This window comes from Acomys minous (genome assembly GCF_964271855.1).
Source record: "Acomys minous genome assembly, chromosome: 4".
Classification (NCBI taxonomy): Eukaryota; Metazoa; Chordata; class Mammalia; order Rodentia; family Muridae; genus Acomys; species Acomys minous.
The window spans coordinates 76115575-76142392 of NC_140486.1; the positions used below are offsets into that span (position 1 = coordinate 76115575).

At 45.6% G+C, this 26818-nt stretch overlaps 1 protein-coding gene across 3 annotated transcripts in view; it reads left to right on the forward strand.

Moving 5' to 3' along the window:
- Positions 1-26818, forward strand: part of MFSD6 (major facilitator superfamily domain containing 6) — a 77702-nt gene that overhangs the window by 39086 nt on the left and 11798 nt on the right. For all 3 annotated transcript variants that reach the window (XM_084780092.1, XM_084780090.1, XM_084780091.1), the window contains exon 3: positions 23514-23611. In XM_084780092.1, the coding sequence (XP_084636218.1) occupies positions 23514-23611 (98 nt within the window). The remainder of the gene's footprint in view (positions 1-23513; positions 23612-26818) is intronic.

Sequence of the window (26818 nt, forward strand, 5' to 3'; positions counted from 1 at the left end):
AGAAAGTAATTCATTTTCTGTCATTACTGCATGAAATCATAGTCCTATCCCAGTGTCTGCAGTTAAAAAAAACCATTTGCAGAGTTTATTAGGAAACAATGGTTCCGTTTTTATTAGACTCATTATTTTGGAGCCATTTTTAGGGAAAGAGTTTATGACTTCCGCCATGTGTGGGCCACAGGCAGTTGGTTTTACCTCTTCCTCTTTCAACTCCAGATTGCAGAACTGCTATTTCAAAACAGGCTTCTCTTTGAGAAGGGAGATAATATTTCACAGGAGGTCTGGAGCATGTATTAAGAACAGTTTTCTCAGGGGAAAAATGTATGCTATTTTCACTTGCTCAAAGGGCATCCATATGGGCATTTTTGAAGATGTTTTTGTAAATTCAGCCCTCCCCTGCCATATACACATGAAACAGCATTCTTCAAAAGAGCTGCTAGCCCCTGAGAACAGGCTGAGTTTAGCTTTGCCTGACTTTTTTTTTTTTTTTTTTTTTTTGAGCTACAATCATTATAGCAGTTTTCCCCCTAACTATGGCTGGGGATCTGAAGACCACTTCACTTGCTGCAGAGCCTTCTGTGCAGCCTGGAAAGAGCCGGATGTAGCTCTTTCCCTCTAATTCCTGAAAAGTTAACAGGAAGGTAGTTAACCTTCTAACCAACAAAATCCACATCAGCTATAAAATCTGCTTAGGCGGTGGCTCACTGGGTTCTGACTTTAAAAGAAAATCTGGCAATGACAGTGATATTCTAAAAATTGAGCAGGGACTGGGGATATGTTCTACTTATCAAGAAGCCAGTGAGTCGTGGAGTGAACAGTGGCCGAAGACAGGGAATCTGGAGCAGCTGGAGCAGCAATGACACTGGGGCCGCACAGCCTGGCACTAGGTACGGGCCATGCAGGGGATCAGCACTGACTCTTCAGCTAAGTGCGTCCCTGCCTCTTCAGCACTGATGGCTTGTTTCGAAGGCTGAGCTTCGCAGTTAAGTAACAGAGCACCAAGAAAACTGTCCTGATTCTACTACTAAAGGAAACAGAGTTTAGAAAGTCAGGAGTTTAGGAAGCCAGGAATTTTAGGGGGTGGGAATACAGTGACTCCTAGTACCTTGCTGGCCTCTGTGAGCCATGAAGGATATAACCCACCTTTACCCCATTGCCAAGAGACCCAGGTTGAACACAGTCCTGTTTGCAAAGAAACTAAAGAGAACCTTCATCCAGCCAACCAACCCCATGTGTACTCGCGCGCGTGTGTGTGTGCGTGTGCTGTGCGTGTGCGTGTGTGTGTGTAGGTCAGAGGACACCCTCTACTGCTGGCCCTCCATTGCTGTCCAGTTTTTTTGAGATAGACTCTCATGGGCCTCGAACTCACGAAGTAAGTTAGGCTTGCTACGAGTGACACACAGAATCTGCCTGCCTCTGCCTCCCTAGGGCTGGGATTACAAGTGGAAGTGGTGCTGCCACTCCTAGTGTTTTGTTTTTATATGGGTTCCAGGGGACTGAACTCATCATGTTTCCAAAACAAGCCTTTTATTAATTGAGCCATCAAGCCAGACAGACCCCTTCGTGCCATTTCCTGTGAATATAAGATGAGCATTCACTCTGCAATTGCTTCAATGCAACATAATTGTAACAACAGATATTATTACTTCTGTGTGGGTTGATTTCTATTTTTCAATTCCTTTCCAATTATGCCTTCAAAGAAATAAATACTCACATGTATAAAAAAAGCTTCATAAAGTTTTTTCAAGTTTAGAATATTCTTACCAAACTGTAAGAAGTAGACTCTCAAAAATAGAAGAATTTGTGATTAGGAACCAAAAGGCAAGTATTTAGCTCTTCTGTCCTTTGAGAAAACATCTTTGTAAACAAATTTATTTGTATTTTATATTCTGGCCGCCAGGCTGACTTATTAATAAGAGCACACTTGGAAATGAGATGTTTATAGCTCAAAACAAAAAGCCACTGTTCCAAGAATGAAAACCAATCCAGGGTTTTCAGTTATTAGCCTCGCTCGCTTTCTCTTCCACTGTCAGCAGCCGGGTTGACTGTGGCTCTTGGAGCCTTAAAGAAAGCAAGCCTACCTTGTTACACTTCTGTCACTCTGTGGCTGTCTCCTGCTACTGTATCCCAAGGTGGCAGCCAGGGTGTGCACTGGACAAGAGTGAAGACAAAGCGCAGTGGACGCCCATCTAGCCGGCTATGATAAGCTTACGTTTGAAGTTCCTAGTAACCTACGAATTGTATTTTCAGATAAAAGAACATCTACACATATGCAAAAGAAACATGTAGCCTTGTATGTATGTTTACTGTCCTTTTCCTACAGTGGAAAACAGAACGGTGACATTCAGTACAGAGTGTAGTCGTAAGAAGGAACTGCATGTAAGAGTTAAATAGACTGAATGTTTCAGCCTAGAAGGCTCCCAAAATATAGAATCAAAGGTAACTGGAGGAATGATATGTTTTGATACATTTATGCAGGTTTTAACAATAAATAAATATTAAAAGTTAAACATCTTCATAGATACACCAATATGTTTAGAAAAACACTGAATAGAAAGAGTGCATCTAAATTCTTATGAATCTTGGCTTTTTTTTTTTTTTTTACAAGATGTAAAGAAAAAGGAGCAGAAAAAGCCATGCTGTACGGCAGTACTCTAAGGAAGGAGGAGAACAGATCCTACGTTTCCATTTTTGCTACTTAGTGTTCTCGGCATTTTCTTTTGTTTATATTTCCTATTAGAAAAATAGCTTGAATCCCTTGTCTCCTTATAGCAGATTGGGATGTCCATCCTATTTTTGGAGACGTGTGTGTGTGTGTGTGTGTGTGTGTGTGTGTGTGTGAGAGAGAGAGAGAGAGAGAGAGAGACAGACAGACAGAGACAGAGACAGAGACAGAGACAGAGACAGAGACAGAGACAGAGACAGAGACAGAGAGATAATAGCTGTGTTTTAAAGAGACATATCCATACAAAAATATCAGGGAAACACTAAGAAGTTTTTATGCTTACTATGTTCATTGCTATCTGTCTTCCCTACATAGCATAAGCATAAATGATAAAAATGAATGTTTTATATCATTACCATAGTCTCTGGCTCCATTTTCTTTTATTTAACAATGAGGCCTGGTCATATTTATAATATCTAACTAAGAGTTCATGTTTTACTGTGTCCAACAACTCTGATCTGAGTAGTAATTATAGTTCTAATTTATGAAGAGGGCTTGTGGCTGTAGTGGGGCTGCTTAGCATGTGCAAGGATCTGGTTTGGTCTCTAGTACAGGGGTGAGATAGAGCATGGGTAAAGTAGAGCAGGGGTGAGGTAGAGCATTGGAAAAGTAGAGCAGGGGTGAGGTAGAGCAGGGGTGAGATGGAGCAGGAATGAAGTAGAGCAGGGATGAGGTAGAGCAGGAGTGAGGTAGAGTACAGGTGAGGTAGAGCAGGGGTGAGGTAGAGCAGGGGTGAGGTAGAGCAGGAGTGAGGTAGAGTACAGGTGAGGTAGAGCAGGGGTGAGGTGGAACAGGGGTGAGGTAGAGCAGGAGGGGGTGTACTCAAGCTCACAATGAGGACATGAAAAAGCCAGTCTGAACAGCAATTGCATTACTTGATTCATTCAGTGTTAGTGTACTTCTTATGAGACAAACCAAAAGCTAACGATATTTCTACTTATCCAGGGAAATATTTAGAGAGTTGCAAATATGCGTCTTTCTCCAAAGCGTTTCTAACCTAAAGAGGGGAAAATAGTTCCATTCTTATTTCTGAAACACTAAGAGCTATTCTCTGGTGTCTTTCTACTGAACACATGCTTGAAGGAGTCTATAAAAGGCACCTTGGTAGGTCTTTGCTCTCCTTTAAAAACCATCTACAGGAGCCGGGCGTGGTGGCGCACGCCTTTAATCCCAGCACTCGGGAGGCAGAGGCGGGCGGATCGCTGTGAGTTCGAGGCCAGCCTGGTCTACAAAGTGAGTCCAGGACAGCCAAGGCTAACACAGAGAGACCCTGTCTCGAAAAACCAAAAAAAACAAAACCAAAAAAACAAACAAACAAACAAACAAACAAACAAAAAAAAACATCTACAGAACGAAGCTCTGGTGTTATCAGTGGAAGATGAACTTCAGATCATATCCCCCTGGGTTTCGTGTCTTTGGACCACGCCACTGTGTGTGGTTGCCTGTGGGGGCTGGGAGTGTTCGGTGGTAGAGTGCTGGTCCCCGGCCCTGGGTTAGCACCCCAGCCAGGCATTTTGTTCCATTTGGGAGGCTGAGAGAAAGAGAGAGAAAGAGTAAAACAGACCAGCTAAGGCTGGCCTCCAGCTGCCCTTCTCAGCCCTAGATGGTTGGGTAGTGTGCCAGCCTCACGTTTGCTTTTACCCGCCTCGGTTTTGTGACGTTTCAAGTTCTTTGTTGGTGAAACTGGGGCAACAACTGCACCTTTCTTCATTGCATTTTTAAGAGCCAGTGAGCAGATGCATAGCATTTTCTAAGTGCTCAGCTAGGTACAAGAAACGCTATCATTACTGTTAGAAGTTCACTCCTTGAGCAAACAGGTTTTAACCACACAGTCTCAGCGGGCACTTCTGTAGATGCGGCCGTATGTGCAGTGTATAACAAGACAGATAAACAGGGTGTATGGGACTAAATGCTCTATTGGGGTGGGCAATGAAGAGTAAACATTATTTTAATCTGATGATGTGTGACATAAGCCAAAATAAAGCAGTGTGAAGTGTCCCGAGTCAGCTCCACCAAGGGAGTGGTTCTAGTGTGGGTAGGTTGGTGGGGAGGTTGGTGGGAGAGAAAATCCAGGAGTGTGGAAGGCCTGAGTGGTAACAAACAGAAAGCCTGCACAGTGGTCAGGAGTCCTGCATGCCTGAGGACCTCCATAAGAAAGACAATACTCTTCTAAGGGGAGTGCACACAAACTGACTCTTCTTTCTTTGAAAAAAAAAATGTTTATGTGGGCAGTGCATATGTGGACATGTTGGTTTGTATGTGTATGTGTCTGTGCATGTGTATCTGTGTGCATTTGGAGATCACAGGTTGACATCTGGTGCTTCCTACGTTCACTCTCCACCTTATCTTTTGAGTCAGGGACCCTCACTGATTGGCTCACTGGCTGGCCAATGACCATCAAGGATTCTGTGGTCTCTCCCCAGCCCTGTGACCTGGGGATACACAAGAACTTTCTAGGCCTTTATGTGGATGCTGGGGATCTGAACTCTTGTTTGTGTGGCAGGCACTTTACCTACTGAGCCCCTTTTCAGGTTTTCTAGAAAACAATTACTTGGCTGATAGTTTTAGGTATTTGTTTCTACACATGCAGAAAGGCCTATTTTACTTCATTCCTCCTGGTGAATTCTTCTTTTTCTTTGAACTACAAGTTGATCCTTTATGTGCTCTCAATTCAGTTGAAACTTTTTAATTTTATTTTTAACAGCATCAAGATTTCTGAGTTGCCCTATAATCTAAAGCATAAGGGAAATATAAAAATATAGTGAAACTATCTCATTGCAATAAAATATAATTATGGAATAAGACTATAAGAATAGTGAAAAAAAAAAAGAAAAAAGAATAGTGGTGGCTGTGTTACCATTTAATGCTTGTTGCATGTAAAGTACTTTGCAGAAACATGTGCTAAATGCTTTGCCAGCAGGCTCTTACTTAATCATAATAGTACCTCCAGTTAGATGTTGCTCTGTCCATTTTAAGATGACACTTGTAATGGTTAAATGCCCATGGAGGCACATCTTGTCATTAATAAAATTGCAATATGTGTGGGTCCAACCATAGACAACAGATGTCACCTTCTCATCCATGCTGAGGAACTTCACAATTAAATTGTTTAAAAAAAAAGTCATGAAGAAATCTCATAACACTTTCAGTAAGTCTGTGGTTTTATGGCTTCTTGTTAGGGCATTCTGGTGATCCTGGGTGCATCAGACTTCAAAGGCCCACTCTCAACTCTCAGCTTCTAAGTTAAAATGGCAAGAAGCTTGTTTGTTTATGGAACCCATTCTTACCTTTGAGTCATCTTTTCCTCTTGGACTGACAGCGTCTGGTACAACTTTCAAGTCTCAGGCACCCTCCTGTAGAGTTGTGCTGCTGGGGTATGTCCTTCCTGAGCTGACCTTTGACACTTGCTCATCAGTGGGATGGTGTGTGGAGAGGAAGCCTGTCCAGGTTATTAGACTTGGACGAGGCCACAAGTGCTTATCAGGCCTGGTATCAGGGAGCTTGTGTGTTCATTTCTTTTCATGTTTGTTGCTTCCCTTCCTTCCTTCCTTCCTTCCCCTCCCTCCCTGTCTCAATCCCTCCCTGTCTCCCTCCCTCCCTGCCTCTCTCCCTCCCTCCCTGCCTCTGTCCCTCCCTCCCTGCCTCTCTCCCTCCCTCCCTCCCTGCCTCTCTCCCTCCCTCCCTCCCTCCCTGCCTCTCTCTCTCCCTCCCTGCCTCTCTCCCTCCCTCCCTGCCTCTCTCCCTCCCTCCCTGCCTCTGTCCCTCCCTCCCTGCCTCTCTCTCTCCCTCCCTGCCTCTCTCCCTCCCTCCCTGCCTCTGTCCCTCCCTCCCTGCCTCTCTCTCTCCCTCCCTGCCTCTCTCCCTCCCTCCCTGCCTCTCTCCCTCCCTCCCTGCCTCTGTCCCTCCCTCCCTGCCTCTCTCTCTCCCTCCCTGCCTCCCTCCCTCCCTGCCTCTCTCCCTCCCTCCCTCCCTCCCTGCCTCTCTCCCTCCCTCCCTGCCTCTCTCTCTCCCTCCCTGCCTCTCTCCCTCCCTCCCTGCCTCTCTCCCTCCCTCCCTGCCTCTGTCCCTCCCTCCCTGCCTCTGTCCCTCCCTCCCTGCCTCTCTCCCTCCCTCCCTGCCTCTGTCCCTCCCTCCCTGCCTCTCTCTCTCCCTCCCTGCCTCTCTCCCTCCCTCCCTGCCTCTCTCTCTCCCTCCCTGCCTCTCTCTCTCCCTCCCTGCCTCTCTCCCTCCCTCCCTGCCTCTCTCCCTCCCTCCCTGCCTCTGTCTCTCCCTCCCTGCCTCTCTCTCTCCCTCCCTGCCTCTCTCCCTCCCTCCCTGCCTCTGTCCCTCCCTCCCTGCCTCTCTCCCTCCCTCCCTGCCTCTGTCCCTCCCTCCCTGCCTCTGTCCCTCCCTCCCTGCCTCTCTCCCTCCCTCCCTGCCTCTCTCCCTCCCTCCCTGCCTCTCTCCCTCCCTCCCTGCCTCTCTCCCTCCCTCCCTGCCTCTCTCCCTCCCTCCCTGCCTCTCTCCCTCCCTCCCTGCCTCTCTCCCTCCCTCCCTGCCTCTCTCCCTCCCTCCCTGCCTCTGTCCCTCCCTCCCTGCCTCTGTCCCTCCCTCCCTGCCTCTGTCTCTCCCTCCCTGCCTCTCTCCCTCCCTCCCTGCCTCTCTCCCTCCCTCCCTGCCTCTCTCCCTCCCTCCCTGCCTCTCTCTCTCCCTCCCTGCCTCCCTCCCTCCCTGCCTCTCTCCCTCCCTCCCTGCCTCTCTCCCTCCCTCCCTGCCTCTCTCTCTCCCTCCCTGCCTCTCTCCCTCCCTCCCTGCCTATCTCTCTCCCTCCCTGCCTCTCTCCCTCCCTCCCTGCCTCTCTCCCTCCCTCCCTGCCTCTCTCCCTCCCTCCCTGCCTCTCTCTCTTCCTCCCTGCCTCTCTCTCCCTCCCTGCCTCTCTCCCTCCCTCCCTGCCTCTCTCTCTCCCTCCCTGCCTCTCTCTCTCCCTCCCTGCCTCTCTCCCTCCCTCCCTGCCTCTCTCCCTCCCTCCCTGCCTCTCTCCCTCCCTCCCTGCCTCTCTCTCTTCCTCCCTGCCTCTCTCCCTCCCTCCCTGCCTCTCTCCCTCCCTCCCTGCCTCTTTTCCTCCCTGCCTCTCCCTCTCCCTCCCTGCCTCTTTTCCTCCCTGCCTCTCTCTCCCTCCCTGCCTCTCTCTCTCCCTCCCTGCCTCTCTCCCTCCCTCCCTGCCTCTCTCTCTCCCTCCCTGCCTCTTTTCCTCCCTGCCTCTCACTCTCCCTCCCTGCCTCTCTCTCTCCCTCCCTGCCTCTCTCTCTCCCTCCCTGCCTCCCTCCCTCCCTGCCTCTTTTCTCCTCTATCCCCTTTTCATCCTCCTATCTTTTCTGTCCATGTTTCCCCTTCTCTTTCCTTCCCAGGCTCATCCTCCCTCCCTCCTTTCTCTGCCTCATTCCCTGGAATGTAAGGAGACTATAAACAAGCAGGCAGCCTTCTACTAGACAGTAAGAGAATTAATTGTCACCAAACACAACCTGGCTCTCCAGGCCCCAGAACTGAGAAATAAATGTCTGCTCTTGAAGCCACCCAGCCGCCTTGTTATGGCATCTTAAACTGAGTGGTCTATGCCGCACCATAGAGTCAGGTAGGAGGGCATGAGCTGGATGTGATGAGGTTTCCCAGTCCTCTCACTGTCACAGTGAAGGGACTCAGGGCTCAGCATGGCAAGGGAGCCTTGAAGGAGTGCAGCAGCGACAAGCCTGCATTCTGCTGCCTGTGTATGCATTCTCCATAACAGGGACATTGGTTTGGCAACCTACTGGGCAGGACAAAAAAACAAACAAAAATCAAACCAGATTTATCCAAAATCCACCCTCCACCCCCATCCCAGGGAGAAGAGTGAGACTGGGTCATCTGGTCATTTATGCAGGGCAGACATTATTGTCAGGGAAAACATAATAGATGACATCATGATTTTAATGCGATTAGCCAAATCCCTGGTAACTACTAGGACTTTTCTTACTAAGTTAAAACTGTTAATTGTATTATTCTTGAGTTGTGTGAGATCTCATTAGAAATCTGTTTCAAATATAGGTAGAATATCATAACATATTTGTAAAATGAGATTTTAAGATAGAAGGAGGTGTGTGTGTGTGTGTGTGTGTGTGTGTGTGTGTATTAGAGAGAGAGAGAGAGAGAGAGAGAGAGAGAGAGAGAGAGAGAGAGAGAGAGAGAGAGAGAGGTGGAGCCTTAAAGGGTTGATGATGGGAGGAAGGATCAGGTTGCCTGTTGCATGCTCAACCTGGCTCTCTGTAGATTTTCTCTATCTTCCTTTTTTCTGACCAGTGTGTTGAGCGTCTCTCTGGTTTCTGTTCCTTACACAACTGAACAGTACACTTCTGAGCACTGTTTCTCGATGCTAGCTGGCTGGAGGCAGCCCCCTTTCGGCCCTGAGGTAGCAGGGCACCCTTCCTCACCCCTCACCCATTCTGCCTCAGTTGGATGCCTGAGGTGACCACAGCTTCCTCCCAGGAGACTGCCTCTGGACTCCTTTCCCCCCATTGGACTGTTTGCTGCTGTGCTAAGCTTTCTTTTGGTATCCAAAATTCTGGACTGCTGCGGAGTGGCATTTGCTTTTCTACTTTCCTCCTACCTGGTCTCAGTGATTCGTGAAAGTTTAAAATGCCAACCATTTCCCAAAGCCAACACAAACACAAACAGCCTCCTTAATCTAAAAGCCCAGCCATGTCCTGTGAAAACACATTAACATGCCAGTCAAATGTCCAGGGACCTACCCTGCAGTAGGAAAACAGCGCGAAGCAGGTGAGTCCAATAGTGACTGTGGCTGGATTCCCCTCCCCCTTCCACCTGTTTGCTGTCTGTGAAATGGGCTGCTGGAGTAGACGCTGAGCTTCTCTTAGTTCAGACTCTGGGTCTACCGTCACCCTTTGATTTGGGAAACACACATCAGACCCCTGCTCCCTGGCTGTCCTTATCCTTATTGCCAATGATACTCAGACTGTGAGCAGCTTAAGTGTCACAGAGCCATTCAGACCAACGTGTCTGTCAGTCCAGTCAGTGGTGTGGATGTGGGTGTGTGGCTTACAGCAGTGGTGCTGCAACCTATGGACTTTCTCAGAGCTAGCTGACTCCAGTGGAATTTGAGACCTTCACTCATATGTACATTGCCATGTATGAGTTTCGGGAAGAATTGTCAGGGCATGGATGTTCTTGCTAAAAAGCTTTGCATTTTACTTAATGCTGGCTTAAACTCCCCCCCCCCCCCCCGGTCTCTCTCTCTCTCTGGGGGGATAGGGGGGGGTGGGGGTGTTTGTATGTGTAGGAGAAAGGGGTGCATGAGTGCCACAGCATAAAGTCAGTTCTCTCCTCCCACCATGTAGAGTAGGTCCTGGGGATTGAACATAGGTTGTCAAGCATGGTGCCAGGCACCTCACTGACTGAGCCTTTTTTCTAGCCCTACACTTATTCTTCACAGGCTTCTTTGATCTGTTCAAAACTGGCCTTGTAGAAAAGGCCACTTCAAGTATGCCTGTACCATGAATATAACCCACGTGCCCCACTGTGCTCTGCACTGGCAAAGTGCACTAATTAGTACTGTTTGTACAAGCCTTTCATTTCATATCAACTGGTGGAAAAGCAAATACCAATCCCCTAGATAAAGTAAATGGGTAAATATATCTGGATGAGGCTGTACAAAGAGCTCACAGCCATTGTCATAGACCCAGCTTCTGCCTAACTGCAGAGTCGCAGGGACACCAGCCCACACCCATCATCCATGGCTAGGCAGCAGTGACACACTCTTGAGGAAGACAGACATTCTCCGTGAAGTTTTTCTGCATGTTTGAGTGGTAAATGTCTGGCATGGGAGGAGCCATGTTTCTGGGCTGTGTTGTGCCCTCTGAAAATTCCTTGGTGCTAACCTCCAAGACCTCAGTTAAATTAATATGAATATATTTGTATGGGCTCTAATCCAGAAAGAAGACATACTTCACAGTGACATAGCACAAGGCAGCCACTGAGAAGACATGGTGGAGGGCATTTGAAGAAACCAACACTACTGGCATTCTTAAATTCCGAACACCAAGATTCTAAGACAGTAACTGTTTATTGCTTGCACCATTCACCTACTCTCTCTATGTACTGGGGTAGTCCCACAGGACTGGCTTCATCCCACCATGGCCTCTAGTACTTGATAGATTATTACCTAGCCTTGGTTTGGTTGTCTAGTGATGGAGATCTTGCTACCTCATAAGGCAACTGAGATTTTGTATCACATGGAACTCTCAGTTGAAGTGGCAGAAAACCTTACTAAGAAAGACTTAAACAAAGTGGGAAGTGTACTGTATGACTGAAAAGCCCAGCCAACGGCCTAGGTGTAGTTATAAGCAAGTCTCAAATGATGTCATCAGAACCTGAGTTCTTCCTTCTACCAGTACTTTGGGAGCTGGCTGACCCGTTTATGTATGAGAATAAGATATTAAGATACCAAATGCCAGATATTAGATTATATGAGGTTTATTAAGTGAGCGTGGGGAGAGAAGGAAAGGGGGGAGGGGTACGAGAGAGAGAGAGAGAGAGAGAGAGAGAGAGAGAGAGAGAGAGAGAGAGGCAGAGACAGAGAGAGGCAGAGACAGAGACAGAGAGAGGTAGAGACACAGAGAGGCAGAGACACAGAGAGGCAGAGATACAGAGAGAGGAAGAGGCAGAATAAGAGGGGAGAGGTGTTGGTTCTGTTTATTAACAATTAAACTTTATTATACAACCTAACTAGTATACACAAGAAGGAAAAAAAAGGTTAAAGGGACAGAAGAGTGAACCTTCCGGTGTCCGTTCCACGGGAAGGGTCCTTAGGTGTCTCTCTGTCCTGCGAGCTGGTCCGGTCTGGTTGCTCTCTCCGCGCTCTCTCCTCATCTCAACCTGTTGTTTTTTTCTTTCCCCCACCTTCCCAGTCACATGTAAAGGGCGGTCTCCTTCTCCCTTAGAGGGTCAATTAGGAAAACAATAGCCACGGTGGGGTTCCCAGGTAGGCTTCCTGAATTCCAAGCCCAGGAAGGCTCCAAACAGTCTGTCACAAGGTCTTTATGGGAAAGATTAAGCTTTGTCACAGAGAGGGCCAGGAAGACTGTCCTTTTATATAGCGCTGGGCTGAGCCACACTCCTGTGGCATGTAGGCAATGACATCACAGGTAGGCAGACTAAAGCAGAATCCTAACATTAGCTCCCTTTCTCTCAGAAGTTAAGAGCACTGACTGTTCACTCAGAGGTCCTGAGTTCAATTCCCAGCAACCACATGGTGGCTCACAACCATCTATAATGTGTTCTGATGTCCTCTTCTGGCCTGCAGGTGTACATGTAGGCAGAGTATTGTATATGCAATAATAAATAAATAAATAAATAAATCTTTTTAAAAATGAGGAGCATTGGATTGTTTTATATAAGATAAATTGAAATATATAAATGTAGGTAAGGGAGAAAAGAGAGAGAAAAAGCAATAGCAACAAAATGTCCAGATTATATGGTGAAGAGGAAGGAAAAGCTCTGCCCTGAAAGTTCAGGGTAGAGGGCAGGCCGTGTCAGCCATGTCCTGCAGCAGATAGGGACTGAGGAATGCTGGGAAAACCTGGAGCTGTTTGTCCAGGGCCTGGAACACACCATTTCAGCCTTTTGTAAATGGATTAGGGATGAAGTAAGCTTCTTAATTACTTCCTGCTGACAGTAGAGTGGAGATAGAGGGTTTAAAAGGCTGAAATGTTGGCCAGGTTCCGGAAGAACAGGCTGTTGCATATGCTGTCCAGGGTCTGAGGACATCTACAGCTGAGAAGAGCAATACAGGCAACTAGGAGGAACAGTGCAGGTCCAGTTGGCACGATCTGTGAGGTTAGATGGGAGCACTTGTGGGTATCTGCTTTGATGATGTCCCAGATGTAGGAAGTCTGTCAGGATACTGGGACATATATGTGGGCAGAAGACAAAGTTAGTAGATTAAGGAGAAAATTCCCTTTAGGTGTACATTTGAAACTCTTGGGAGAACAAAGAGAAAAGACTTGAAAATAAGGAAAGAGACAATGCTGACAATGCTTGAAAATTTTGGGACATGGGAAAATTTTGGACATGGGAACTTCCTTCCGTTTTACCCTGTTGCTGGCAATAATTAAAAGGCTTTAATTTTGGATCTGTCCAAGTTTGGTTGCAGAGGCATATAAGCTTAGAAGCCCTTAGTGTGGGCGTAGGAATTTGAGATTCTCTAAAAGACATCCCAAAGGCATGCTAGGAGGAACAGGTGTCTGGACGTTTCCAATGAGGAGGTGAAGCCAGTAAACTGTTAGGGCATCCTCAGAAAGGATAGTGGCTCAGAGCAGACTGCTCAGTAGCTCATCAACACTGACCAGCAACCAAGAGCACAGCTTGAAGGTGGAAGAGCTGGCCCAGAGACGTAACCACCTAGGACACTGGGGTTTGGACAGTGGCTGCAATGGCGAAGACAGCTGTGGGAGAGAAGCTACATCTGAAAACTCACCCGATAGGAAAGGTCCTAATTGTAGGTCATCTAAGAGGGCTGGGGTTGGGTACCTCCACTCCCAGTGAACCAGAGAGGTATCGATGGTCTCTCAGACAAAGGGAAGCATTTGTGTGACTAGGAAGGGGGATTTAGCTGGTGTTGGGTGCAAAAACATGGCAATCAGGTAGTTAAGGAGAGAGGAGTCCCAAAACCAGTGAAAGCGAGAAGGAATCCCACCCTCAGAGATGGGCGATAGGTGCGACACTTGGGCTCTGGATTACTTATCTGGATTCCATTTGACCTAAGAGATGGATTTCCTGTAGCTTACAAGAATCCTTTTAAATTCATAAAGGGAGATAAATTTAGCATCATCACTGTTTGAAATCTGCAGTGAGATACACATTGTTAAACATGTACACATTGTAGGACAAGGCAGTAGACACATAGCACAGTAGAGGCTTGGGAAAAGAACTTTGTGTTAAAAGCACAAATACTCTGAGGTGAGCTTAGGAAAGGAAGGAGCCTTTTTGGCCTCTGTGGAACAGGAACATGGAGAGGACAGAAATCTCTTGTAGAGCAGAAGGCAAAAGTTCACTTTAGCATCAGTACACATCATGAAAGAGGGGCTTTTTCTCTATCCATTTAGAAGACTGGACACTTTTAGTACAATGAGAGACATTTTAAGAAAAAGACAAACAAAAGGAAATTTAAAATCTTGAGCTTAGAACTCTGATAGGATCATATAATGCAATGTTTTCCATTGTTAGATTAATAAATCGGAGCTCTATTGATCAGTGTCAACACTCTGAACAGTTAATACAACAGCATAGCAACAGGGGAAAAACATCCTTTTAGACATGTTGACCTTCATAACTTGTACTTACCACCTTAGACCTTCTAACATACATTCATAAAACATCTTTTTAGAAGCTTTGAGATATAGGTGCAGTTACTGTAAGCTGTCACTGTCCTTTAGCTAAAAGAATGGTAGGAGTTCTGGTAACAAGGTAGACTGTATATAGATCTAATGGTCTCCCGCATATGAAGAAGGCTGGGAAGGTATGTGAAGCCGCCATGATGGAAGTTGACAATGTGACTATGTAACCCGAGTATGAGGTTAAAACAGATCTGTAGCGTTACCCTGGGTTTGACGAGGCTGCTGAATCTAAGAGCCGTCTGTACTCCACCAGGTCAAGGAACTTGAAGTGTCTAAAGCTCTTGTGCTGGTTGAACCTCCAGTGCCTTAGCACACAGAACAATCCTGCGTGTGGGCATTGACTTCATAGGCCAATTTTGCCAACAGGCTAGGCTGTGCAACTGGTGTCCCATTCTGGCTGTAACAGCTGTGAGACCAGCGGCTCCTTTTATGGCATCTGAAACAGGTCCCTGGTAGAGGTGGCTCGGGGTAGACTCCTGCAGGAGGGGGCGTTGCAGACCTCTGTTTTCTTCCTCAGGGGTAATGGCTAAGGCCTGGAGTATAGCTTTGTTGTAACCAAGTCTGTTGGGAAGGCTCCTCTCAGGTTTTAAAGATTTTACCAGTTCCTATATGGGGGTTCAGGAATCATCCGCAGCCTTTTAATTATGATGGCAGTGAGACCACAGTTTTGTCTATGCTAAGAATATTTAAGTAGACAACTTTATTTATAGTTTATCTTAATACTTAAAGACTAAGACTTTAGGTTTTATCTCTGTTAGGTTGGAGCATTAAAAACATAAGCACAGTTTATAAAAAGAGAGCAGAACAGTTTTTTGTATGATCAATAACATCACATTTAGAATTTTAGGCTAAACATGTTTTAAGGCAGTGATTTAAATTTTAACATTGTAAATAAATGAATATTAATACAGCAGAACATTATAGAATAACTTAAAAAATATATTAAACCCATTATTCAGGAAGCCTATAGTTGAATCCAGGTTACCTGGTGACAGGAGGAATAGCATTTATTTACTTGTCTAGGAATTAGTAAAGACATAAATTAGAAACAAAAACATTTTGGATCATGATAAAAACATAGCCCTGAAATAAATACTTTGATCCAGGGTACAATAAAATGACTTGTTTGTTTGTTTTTTAATCTAAAAGGAGATAAAGGTTAAGTCTTAAATATGACCTAAACATCATACCAAATAAACAATTGTACTTTTTTTTTGTAGAGCAGAAAAAGAAATCAGAGACAATTTTTATTTACTTATTTTTTATAGAGGTGTAAGTGGCTTATTTTATTCATTATGTGCTTTCAGGGCCATCTGTGCCCCAGATAGTAAATGCTTTTTTTTAATTGAAAAATAAAATCATCATATTACATCTCAATTGCTATCCCCTCCCGTGTATCCTCTCATTCCTCCCTCCCTCCCGTTTTCACCCCATTCCCCTTCCCTATGACTGTGACTGAGGGGGACCTCCTCCCCCTGAATATGATGCTAGGGTATCAAGTCTCTTCTTGGTAGTCTGCTATCCTTCCTCTTAGTGCCATCAGGCCTCCCCATCAAGGGGACATAGCCAAATATGGGGCACCAGAGTTTGTGTGAAAGTCAGTCCCCAGTCTCTACTTAACAGTGAAGAATGTCCTGTCCCTTGGCTAGATCTGAGTAGGGGTTCGATGCTGACTGCACATGTTGTCCTTGGTGCCATAGTTCGAGCAGAACCCCTGGGCCCAGATCTGCCCAGGATAGTGTTCTTCTTGTAGGTTTCTAAGACCCCCTGGATCCTTTTATTTCCCCATCTCCTATATTTCTCTCACCTAGAGTCACAATAGGATGTCCTCACCTCCATCCCACTTTCCTGGTAAGTGAAGACTTTCATGAGACCTGCCCGTTGGGCTAGTGTCCAGTTATAAGTGAGTATATACCATTTGAGTCTCTCTGCTTCTGGGTTAGCTCACTCATTATGATCATTTTCTAGTTCAATCCACTTGTATTTTTTAAGAGTTGGACTGGCTGAGCATGGTGGTACACGCCTCTAATCCCAAAACTCTGGAGGTAGAGGCAGGCAGATCGCTGTGAGTTCGAGGCCAGCCTGGTCTACAAAGTGAGTCCAGGACAGCTAAGGCAACACAGAGAAACCCTGTCTCAACAAACAAACAAACAAACGAGTTGGACGGAAGCCAGTCACTGGGTGCAGGGGGTTGACTCCATCCCTGGCCTTCCTGCGTGCTGAAGGGGCCTAGGAAGTGCGCACATACATCTCTAGTGAATCCCAGGCAACCTGCAGCGGGAGAGGGGGAGGGGTCAGGGCAGCAGGTGGTGGTCACATGGTTGCTCATAAAGATGGAGGCTAGCCATGTGTTCTGAGGAACCAGTCAGTGGTGGGCAGATTAAAAATGGTATGAGGCTGTAGTGACTTCGGCTGTACAGTAACTCTGTCACCAGGCAAGCAAGGCGAAGACAGCTGGCAGCTGTGGGGCTCTGTGCAGCCCGTGTGGCGAGTGAGGATAGCTGCGAGGGGGTACCTACATGCCGGCTGGCGGAATGTGGTCCCTTGTAGTCATTCTAATCAGAGGGACCTAAAATCAGTCACACTCTGCGGTTGGTCAGCATTTGCTTACCAATAATCTGGCTGTCTGCTACTCTGCACTGCTTACTGTGAACAGAACCTTTGCGGGTGGGGGAGGTGCCCAGCCACACAGCGGAGTAAAGAACCCGTGCTCTGAGTTGGGTCCCCGGAGAGATAGGAGCCGTGGAAATTTACCTCCGCTTAGGATCCTGGTTTCAGTGGCAGTTTTGAAAAGCTGGCCCGGGAAGCTTCCTCACAGGTGACTCTGGGCAAGCGGCAGGAAGTGGGAGAGCAGGACAGTATTTAGAGAAAGGAATTTAGCGAATGGAATGGTCCTCTGGGTTTCGTTTCAGAGTTTCATGGCACCAATTTTATGTTTAATAATAAAGACGAGCTAAGATAATAAGATACCAGATGCCAGATGTTATGTTATAGAGCAGTTTGTTAAATGAGCTTGGGGGTTGGGGGGGAGAAGGAAGCGGGTAGGGGTACCCCAGAAAGAGAGGAGGACCAAGACAGACAGAAGAAGACAGAGAGCAGAGCCTCATTTCTGCTTCTCACACATTCTGAGTTCCACTAAATAGCACTTCAAGATGTCCCCACAGCTACTTCTTGACCCTATGCATTCAACTGTTTGCATTTTACAGAAATTGTGTTTATCTTCAAGTTTAGTTATGAACATTGTCAAAAAAAGTTGCCAAATATGGACATCTTTTTTAACCTTCTTATTTCTAAGAAGTTAATTTGTTGCTTCATAAATTCTTCACTTTATTCCTTATGCCATAACCAGCTATCTGAAAATACACACACGCTTATAAATATAATACATGCATAATGAATATTTATATCTTATTTTCCATTGCATTCCTAGTATGTAGGGCAAAATGTGCTTTTAAGTATTTATTAATTGGTGTTTGAATTAAAGTATTCATAATTTACATCAGTTCATAAATATTAATCGAGTACCCATTATATCAGGCATTAAGGATAAAGCTGAGTGATTATAATATCAGAGACCTCACCTTCCAATGGACAACAAGGTCAGCCTATAATGTATGGTCACTACTAAGCTAAGTGTTGTACGGAGAGTCACATGACATTGTGACCATGTGCAACAGGAAACGGCTCTAGTGTGAGGGACAACTGGGTGAGATCTGAAAGAGCACCCCCTGAGGGCATAGGGAGGGTGTGGTGGTAGGCCAGCTGTTCCTTTGCGCCAGGTCAGCTATGTGGGGAATGTTTCCTAATAGAATATTGGTTTGATTTGAATGTCCCCGCGACATCCCATGTGCTTTCTGATATGATGCTTGAAGCAAGCAAGCCGTCTTCTTAAGTTTGTCTCCAGAGACTATCATTGTTGTTGTTCCAGAAAGGAAAATGATTGTGGCAGTGCTATTTTGTGTGACTTTTTCAGTGTTGTGAGCAATTATATGGCTTATTAATATCCAGATTCTCAATAGACTAAAAGCACAGGGTCAAATCCAACAGCATCTCAGCCAGGACGCTGAAATGTTTAGTTGTACCTGTGGGTATCTCTGCCACAGATCTATGGTTGCTTGTGGCAGCCAGAAGAGGGTGTCAATTGGGCCATAGCTGGAGTTTCCAGCAGTTGTGTTGCCTGACAAGGGTGCTGGGAGTTGAACTTGAGTCCTCCGGGAGAGCAGCCAGTGCTCTTACCCACTGAGCCATCTCTCCAGCCCCTGCTATTTTAAGCTGAAACAGAAACCCAGATCACAAGACCCAGGGACCTGGAGATGCAAATTGGCATGCAGAGGAGCAGCTAAGCACCGCAGGACCAGCCTAGTTAGACTTTCTGTTCTCACCTGTGCTTTCTCTGCAGTAATTTCTGGAATAGATCTGGACTAGCAAAGTTTACTTATTCCCTACATAGCCTTTTTTTCAACACAGCCTCTGCTCATCTTTCAGCTCTCTGATTAGGTTTTGTTCACTCTGCCCCTGCTACGTATATGCTGTTTACACTTTTGCCAGTTCCCGTTAACCCAGGTGAGTCTGACCCCATACAGGCAGCTAGTGCTCCCATGGGTCCTTGTGCACATGTCCTTAACATATTTTACTTAACTTGTTTATTTATGTTGCTTTCTTCCCGGTGGATTGGCAGGGGTTTCTTGTTTTTGTTTTGTTTTGTTTTTAAGGTAAGGAACACTTTCTGCTCGTTTTTCTTCTCCTTGAACCCAGCAGTGTACAGAGTGCACAACAGTGTCTCAGTGACTATGCACTATTAAAACTGCATGTTCGTCGTGAGTTTGTCTGGGTCTTGGTGGGGGAGGGGCGGTCAGTCATACTGTAGTTGGTGTCTTGCTCATATACACAGCACCAGGAGCTCCGAACGGCTTAACAATTCTGTCTTTCTTCACTACTCCCTGCTGAAAAGTAATACCACCTTATCATGACTCCCAGTCACTCCGAAACGGCTACTGCCATGAACTGTGGTTGTATAAAAAGTTAGAATCTCATAAGCACTTTTCTCTGACTTTCACATTCTGCTCCGGTTTAGGCTAGCTAGTCTGACAAGTTATTTGGCTTTCCATGGTGCTTACACATCTTAGTGGGTAACGTCACTTACACGAAACACCTGCTCCAAAACTTTCTAGTTCTTGTCTGCTTTTGTTACTGACAACTTTTTATTATTTATTCCTGCTGCGAAATAGGAATGTGATGAAAGTTGTTGCTACCCTCACATCAATGGCTCATAGGTTTCCATCCATAGCTCCCTGAGAAGTGTTGTAGGTCCCTGCTACCTGGGATAGTCTAAGACCCTGAACGTAACTCTGTGTGAACTGTAAAGAGCTGCCTTGTCTGGAAGAAGGCCTAGTAACACACCCGGTAAGCTCCTTTTTATCAACAAGCTGTCATTTTATCAAAGTAAACACACTGGCTTGAGAGTGACCCTAACAAAATATTACCCACAGGGCAGCTTAGTTTAAATGTCCCATTTCAGACACTCAAGGACTCTTAGGTTGTTTGAATACTTTTCATTGCCAGATCAGAAAGTATGGCTATGTCTTTGCCTTTTCATAGATCCAAATACCACTCTTCTTAACTCATAGTTCAACCTTTGCTAATTGTGTAAAACCACTGCTCCCCGCAACGGCTGCTGAGGGATGCAATGCGCAGGCTCAGCATTAGCCCGCTTTCCACTGATGCTACAACATACTAGAGACAAAACTTTTTTTTTTCCAAACCAAGGATATAATAAGCTTTAATGGATTTTTTTTTCTCATGGAATCACCACCTTTATTGACATGGTTAACTGCCATACATCCAGATCAACACAGGGAGGCATAGACTGTCTCTTCAGCAGCACACGTATAAACACAGGTGAATGTGTAACACACCAACCATTGTCACAGGGGTGGATTTTCACATGTGGATTCTGTTCGAGAGAAATCAGAGTAGTTATTTCGAACAGCGTTGTCTACATTCTTTAATTTTGATAAACGATTCTGTGTGAGACAAAACTTAACAGGAGGCAAGAGATGGTTGGGCTGTGATTTCATCCCACGGTCACTTGGCCTTGTTCCTTTGGGCTTGTGGTGAGGGAGGACATTGTGGTAGAGAAAGCACTGTGAAGGAAAGCCTCTAAGCTTGTGATGGCCAAGAAGCAGAGGGCAAGGAAATGGGGTGGGGCCCCCAATATCTTTTTCAAGCACCTGTCCCCTGTACCAGCTGTTTTTCTCACTGCTTTGACTAAATACCTCATAGTAGCAACTTCAGGGGGGGAGGGGCTTATTTTTACTCTCACAGTTTTAGGAGCTACCGTCCATCATGGCAGGGAAAGTGGTGACTGGAGTGGCTGAGAATGAGAGAATGGGACTGGCAGCAGTGCCATCTGTAGCCTTCAAAGGCCAACCAGTAGCCCACCCCCACTGGCCAAGCCCACAACCTCCCGAAACAGTGCCACCAGCTGTGACCTACACTGACTGACCTCTGTAAGTTTCCACAGCTTCCCATCTGGGACCAGAGCCGCCACACCCATACTGGAGGGGCAGGGGAAAGGCATTTGAAACCCAAAACCTAACAGGCTTCCTTGGGAATCCTGGCGTAAAGTTTTTGTCAGAGAATTAAAAAAAAAAAATTCTTGGACACTTTTAAAATTATTATTAAATAATAGCGATGCCATCCCAAGTGCTGTTTTGGGTAACGAGTTGTGTTGTGAGATCTCTACCAACCTGTATCAGTACTTGACACGCGAAAATCCTGTTCTAGAGAGACACAGTAGCTTGTTCTGGCTGTCCTTAGTTTTCTTCTTTTTATGTCGGCCTCCTTTTTTGATCTAGTGGACTATCTTTTGTGATTTTAGAACCATAGGGATGGAATAAAGGACAAATTAAATTCATAGCAGCTCAGCTTGTTGGTTGCAGTGAAGACCCAAGGGTCCCAGATGGTACACAGTAGTAGCTCCAGTGACTGAGTTCCACGCGTGGAGGACCCGGAGGCCACCGCATAATGTGCCCTTTCATCCTGCTGCCTGACATTGGGTTACATTACGACAACAGTTTTGGACTGTGTCCTGGATCAAATGAAAGTTTCATGGCTCAACCACAGGACTAGAGATAGGCACTATGAATGTTAGAAAGGTGGATTATTGGTTTTGTTTTAGGATAGGTTTCTGAGAGACATTAGTGGAGCCAGCTTGGGATAAGCATGCCTGTGGCTCTCCACCCAACTCAATACCAGAGCAGCCATGGAGGTTTCTAATGCGCCCAATCTGGGTTTTAGCCAGAGCACTCTTTACTGAGATGCGTCTTGATATCTGTGTTTTAAAGTTATAAGGGTAAATTTGATATACAGCTAAAGCTAGCAATTAATGAGCTAAGCCAGTGGCCAGGGTGTGGCATAAGGGCCAGATCTGGCCAATATTGTGCTTTTTATATAGCCCATGAACTAAAGAAAATTTCTACATTTTGAAAGAGGTTGAAAATGGTACAAGGAAAAATTATATGAAATTTAAATTCTAGAGCTTCTATCTAGAATGTTGGTGTAGCCACATATGGTCACCTGCACACTGCTGTGGCTGCTGTCACACTGTCACACTGTCACAGTGGAGTTGAACTACAATAGATGCTAGCTCAGAAAGCCTACACTATCTGCTCTACAGCCCCCGATGCCAATCCCTAAACTAGGCTAAGCGGAGGCCATGAACAGGGCTGCTTCCTAGCATAAAACCAAAGCCGGAAGGCCTTGCGTAATGCGATTTGTGTTTCTGTAGCGGGGTTTGCACCTCAATTTTCTGTGCCATATTTGTACCAGAGAGAGGCTGATGGATTAATGGCAAGTTTAGTAAAATAATGTTTATCAAAAAATATTGAAATGTATGCTTTTATTCACTAAGCCACGTAAGTATGAAGAATACACTATCTGTAGAGCTCGATGGTTCAGGGTTCGCTCTTCCCTGAGGACCTACTAAGTTCCTTCCATGGTGTGCCCCGTCCTCCCCCCTCCTCACTCTGTCTTTTCTCCATCCTTTTGTTCCATATTTAGGGTCACTTCCAGCTAGGGACTCAAGAACAAAGTTGGAGTAAAGAGGACAGTGTTTAGAATAAATGTAAAAATATGATTAGGGATGATGAAGATGGTTTGCTCTGATTGTCCTGGGTTTTCCTCCACACTCTGGTCTTCATCCACTTAGATTTAGAAAACATGAAAAGTGGGGCATGAGCCAGGTGTGGTGGCGCACGCCTTTAATCCCAGCACCCGGGAGGCAGAGGCAGGCGGATCGCTGTGAGTTCGAGGCCAGCCTGGTCTACAAAGAGAGTTCCGAGTTCCAGGACAGCCAAGGCTACACAGAGAAACCCTGTCTCAAAAAAACAAAAGAAAGAAAGAAAGAAAGAAAGCAAGAAAGAAAGAAAGAAAGAAAGAAAAGTAGGACTTGAGGCATGCTCAGTGGTTAAAACCCTACTGTGCTTCTAGAGGACCTGAGTTTGGTTCCCAGCCATCATATCAGACAGCTCAGATCCAGGGGTTATGACACTCTCTTCTGGCTTCTATGGGTGGATGGACACACACACACACACACACACACACACACACACACACACACACACACGAAAACAAAGGAAAGAAAGTGAAAGCCTTAAGATGGTTACGGAAATTAGCATAAGATAGAAAATGGAGGGAGCGGATATTCTTTGTCATCAGTGTGTGCAGAAAAGCAGCCACCCTTGTATCCATGCTTGCTGCACAGCTCTGCTCTGCTCTCATTTGGTTTGTACTTAGGTTCTTGTGGTAGTAATATTAAAGGTTGATGCATATTTATCTTCTTTCTGTAAGAATATGACATCACGGGTAATTTTAAAAAATATTAATAAACATTAATCAGTTGGAAGGCTGAGAAAACATGTGATTTCCAGTTTATTGTTCACCGTTCTTGGTTGGCTTACAAAGATGTGAATTTCATGAAACTGCTTGGTGACCTGCTTATATAATGGAGGCGTAGATTACCATTTTTATACTTTGTCCCACCAATCATGGTGAAGTGGCCACAGTCCCAGGCATATAGCTACAGCCATTTGGAAGGAAGCCAGAGATGTCATTTTATGGTGGGCTGTGTAGCCAGACTATCTGGAAAAGCATCAGTTCTACATTCCACCACTAATGAAGTTTCAGGAAGGGCGGTCCTAAGCATTTGGGGAAAACAGCAGGCAGACTCCTTCTGTCCACGAGCTTTCCTGTTCCTACGTCTAGAACATTCCTGTTTAATCATGAATGGTTTAGAGAGCAGAAACACATGTAATATTTGCGACTTGTGTTTCACACTTTCCCTCATGTTGTTTTCTCTTTTCTAGGGTTTTGTACATTGGCCTGGCTTGCAATACCGCTCGTTATATTTATATTTCCTACCTGGAAAATGCCTGGACTGTCCTCCCTATGGAAGTTCTTCAAGGTGAGCTGAGGCTGGCCTGACAGCCATCTCTCTGGGGCTCCCACAGTGACCGAGTGGCCATGACCTTGCCATCTGGCTCTGTCCCGGAAGGGAGGGTCCACTGCTCTTCAACTGCTCTGAGTGCTGTCTTGTTTTGAGCCAAACAAAGGTGGCTGTTCTCCATTCCTTTGTGTTTAAACAAAGAAAGTGGAAGTCTAGAATAAACTGCTCTGCTCTGCTTCTAGGCACACGCCTCCAAAGGTGGTTTTAAAATACGGAAGGATGTGCCTTTCAAAGGCTCCAGTTCTTCCTCTATTTTTAGATTAACTGTACATATGAGATAATGTGGCTCTAATATTTTTCTCTCTTTGGTTATTTTTATTGCATCTGGTGGTTTATAATGAAAACTTGAGAGTCATGTTACTGTTTTTCCATGAATCATCCGAATCTTTACGCAGACCCGCTGGCCTGACTGCCTCCTGTTGCTACAGTGCACTGTGCCCACCAAGATTTCCCGGGAGGCTCTGACCGGCGCGTTAAGAGTATCGAACGCAGGCTCTGTGTTCATGGCTCCTGGCCATGTAGTGTACATGATTTCTTCTGGGTTCTGAAACCTCTGCTCATCTGTTTAGTGATTGCCTTTATGATTGTGTTCATCAGGACAGGATCACTGGAGCTGAGTGGGCTGTGACAGCCTGGGCTCCTAACTCACTGTTCAAAACAGTCTGTAACTGCATAATTTCATTAGCTCTATTAGATGTTACTGCAATTATTTCCTAACCCAAAGGCCGTGAGTGAGCACACTTCAGCCAGGGTAATAATGTAGTGTCCTGGGTAGATTCACAGTTCCTCATCTAAGTAGACTGTATAAAACACATGTTCACTTACCACATCCCTCATCACCATGAAGCAGGAACGTGCTAACTTAAAGGACACGTGTTATTTACAGTCATGTAATTATGTAATTCAGAAATGTATACACTTGAAAGGTTCTTTTCTCAGATCTGATATAATGTGCCATCAGTAAGAGAAAATGTGTTTACAAACATATATACATAGTTGGGTATATAATAGGAAGCTATTGTTTGTCAAAAAGTAAGCCATCGTGTGTAATTATCAGAACCCTGGGAGGGTTTTGCAGTGCAGCACGGGTCTCGGCATTGTGTCACGTAAGAATCATAAAGCACTAACATCTCACAGTGAGAAGGAAACCTGATCTTTGGGATTTCCCACCTCAAGGGCCTGGCCTCTCCTTGTCTTGTTTAATTGCATTATCTGTCAATATATAAGGGCATTAATACTTGATAAAGAGATTTGTGTGCCTACTAAAAATTTATGTTGTTATAAAAATATAAAAATGTATATTGCACATACACTAATATACTATTTTTTAATTGGATATAAATTAGATAGAAAAGGACAGTTTGCATAATATACCCAAGAAAAAAAGAATATTGGTGAATTTGGTCATACTTGTAATCCCAATACTTGAAAGGTTGAGGCAAGAGGAATGCTGTGAGTTTGAAGCCAGCCTGGAATACAGTGTGAGATCTTGTCTCTAAAATCCAAAACAGACAGCAACAAAAGGCATCATGAGATTGTTGAAGGAAAAGAGAGGAGTTTTATTAGCGAGGAAAACAAATGCTCTTTGTTGCGGGTTTGGAAATCCTTTCCTGTTATTTATCAAAGATGTATAGGGTGAACTGAACCTGAGACGGCCATTTAAAAAGGAGTGCAGGAGCTAGGTCAGATATGCATCACGTGACTCCCACCGTGCATGAGATGCACAGAAGTGCGTGCTTGCAGCGAAAAGCCCTGTGGAGACACTAAGCAGCTTTGTGAAGCCGGGAGGAGAGGCCCGAACACTTTATTGAAAACTTCTTTAGGCTCCAGCATGAGCTGGGGTCTGTAGGGCCACCACTGCAGCCTCTAGAGAGCAGACAGCTGCTGCTGAGCAGCACTGTGGACCAAGGAGTAGACAGCAAAAGCCACATGGCACCTTCAGGGCTGAGAAGAGTGGCCATCACAGGCTGCTGGCCTGGGACATCCTTTCATATGGTATGCGCGTCAGGGTGTGTGCCATAGGGGAGCTGGGCATGCTCTGAACCTAACCCAGCTAGCTATGCCTTACACTTCTGCGCTCCATTTTATTGTCCTCTGTGTCCATGGAAGATCGCTGCTGCCCTGCCACCAGTAAGAAAGATCTGTGAATGCATGCTGCCTGCTTCCCCAGAGTCCACTGTTTCTAAGCTGAGGGACATGGCTTCAGTCCCAGGTTTTGTGCCTGCACGGAAGCCCCAGAAGGCAGTGGCTCACGCATATGAGATCAAGCTACACACGTTCAGCCATTCTTGATTCCACTGCCTGCACAGCCTTGTCCAAATGCTCTGACCTTAAAGGAGACAATCTTAGGATATAGTCAAGACAGGAAACAATTATAAGGAAATACTGATTATAGGGCATAGCCCACTTGTCATCATAGACACCTGTTAAGGGTAAGGGTGTAGCTTAATGGTATTTGCTTAGTATGTGCCAAGCCCCTGGGCTTGAGTGCCAGCACTGCAGGGAAAAGAAAGGTACCCATGACTGGGGTTGTTATTTAATTGTTCCCAGAGTGTCAGGAAGCAGGAAGGCTGAGGCCGGGGGATAAGACATTCCCGACTGTCTGGGCATTGAACAGCCATTACTTTCACTTTTTTATTCTTAATAGCCAGGAGTGGGTCTTCTATAAACATTTTTTATCTTATTTGTGTGTGTGCGCGCGCGTGCGTACTAGCAGCACATGTTGAAAAGTTAGTGTTTAACTTTAAGGAGTTGATTCTATCTTTCTACTGTGGGTTTCAGGAATCAAACTCAGCATCCTAGGCTTTTGTGGCAAGCACTTTTGCCTTCTGAGCCACCCCACCCCCATGCCACTAACAGCCTCTTTAAAAAAAAAAAAAAAAAATATATATATATATATATAAAGGATGCCTGTCTCTTCATTCTTTCTCCACCGCCCTCCTTCCCTGTGTTCCATGAAAGCTGACACGGCTGGAGAGGATGCAGAGGTGTGGTGGTGTGTCCCATATTCCACCTCCTTATCGCTTCACCTTGGGGGCTGCTCATAGTGACTGTGAGCACTACCGCTCTCCCTCATTCTTGGAGCTGCGGATGGTACCCTCAGCATTCTTCTCCTCAGCTATTCTGATAAGAGCCATGCAGCAGATTTCCTCCTTGCTCGGTCCA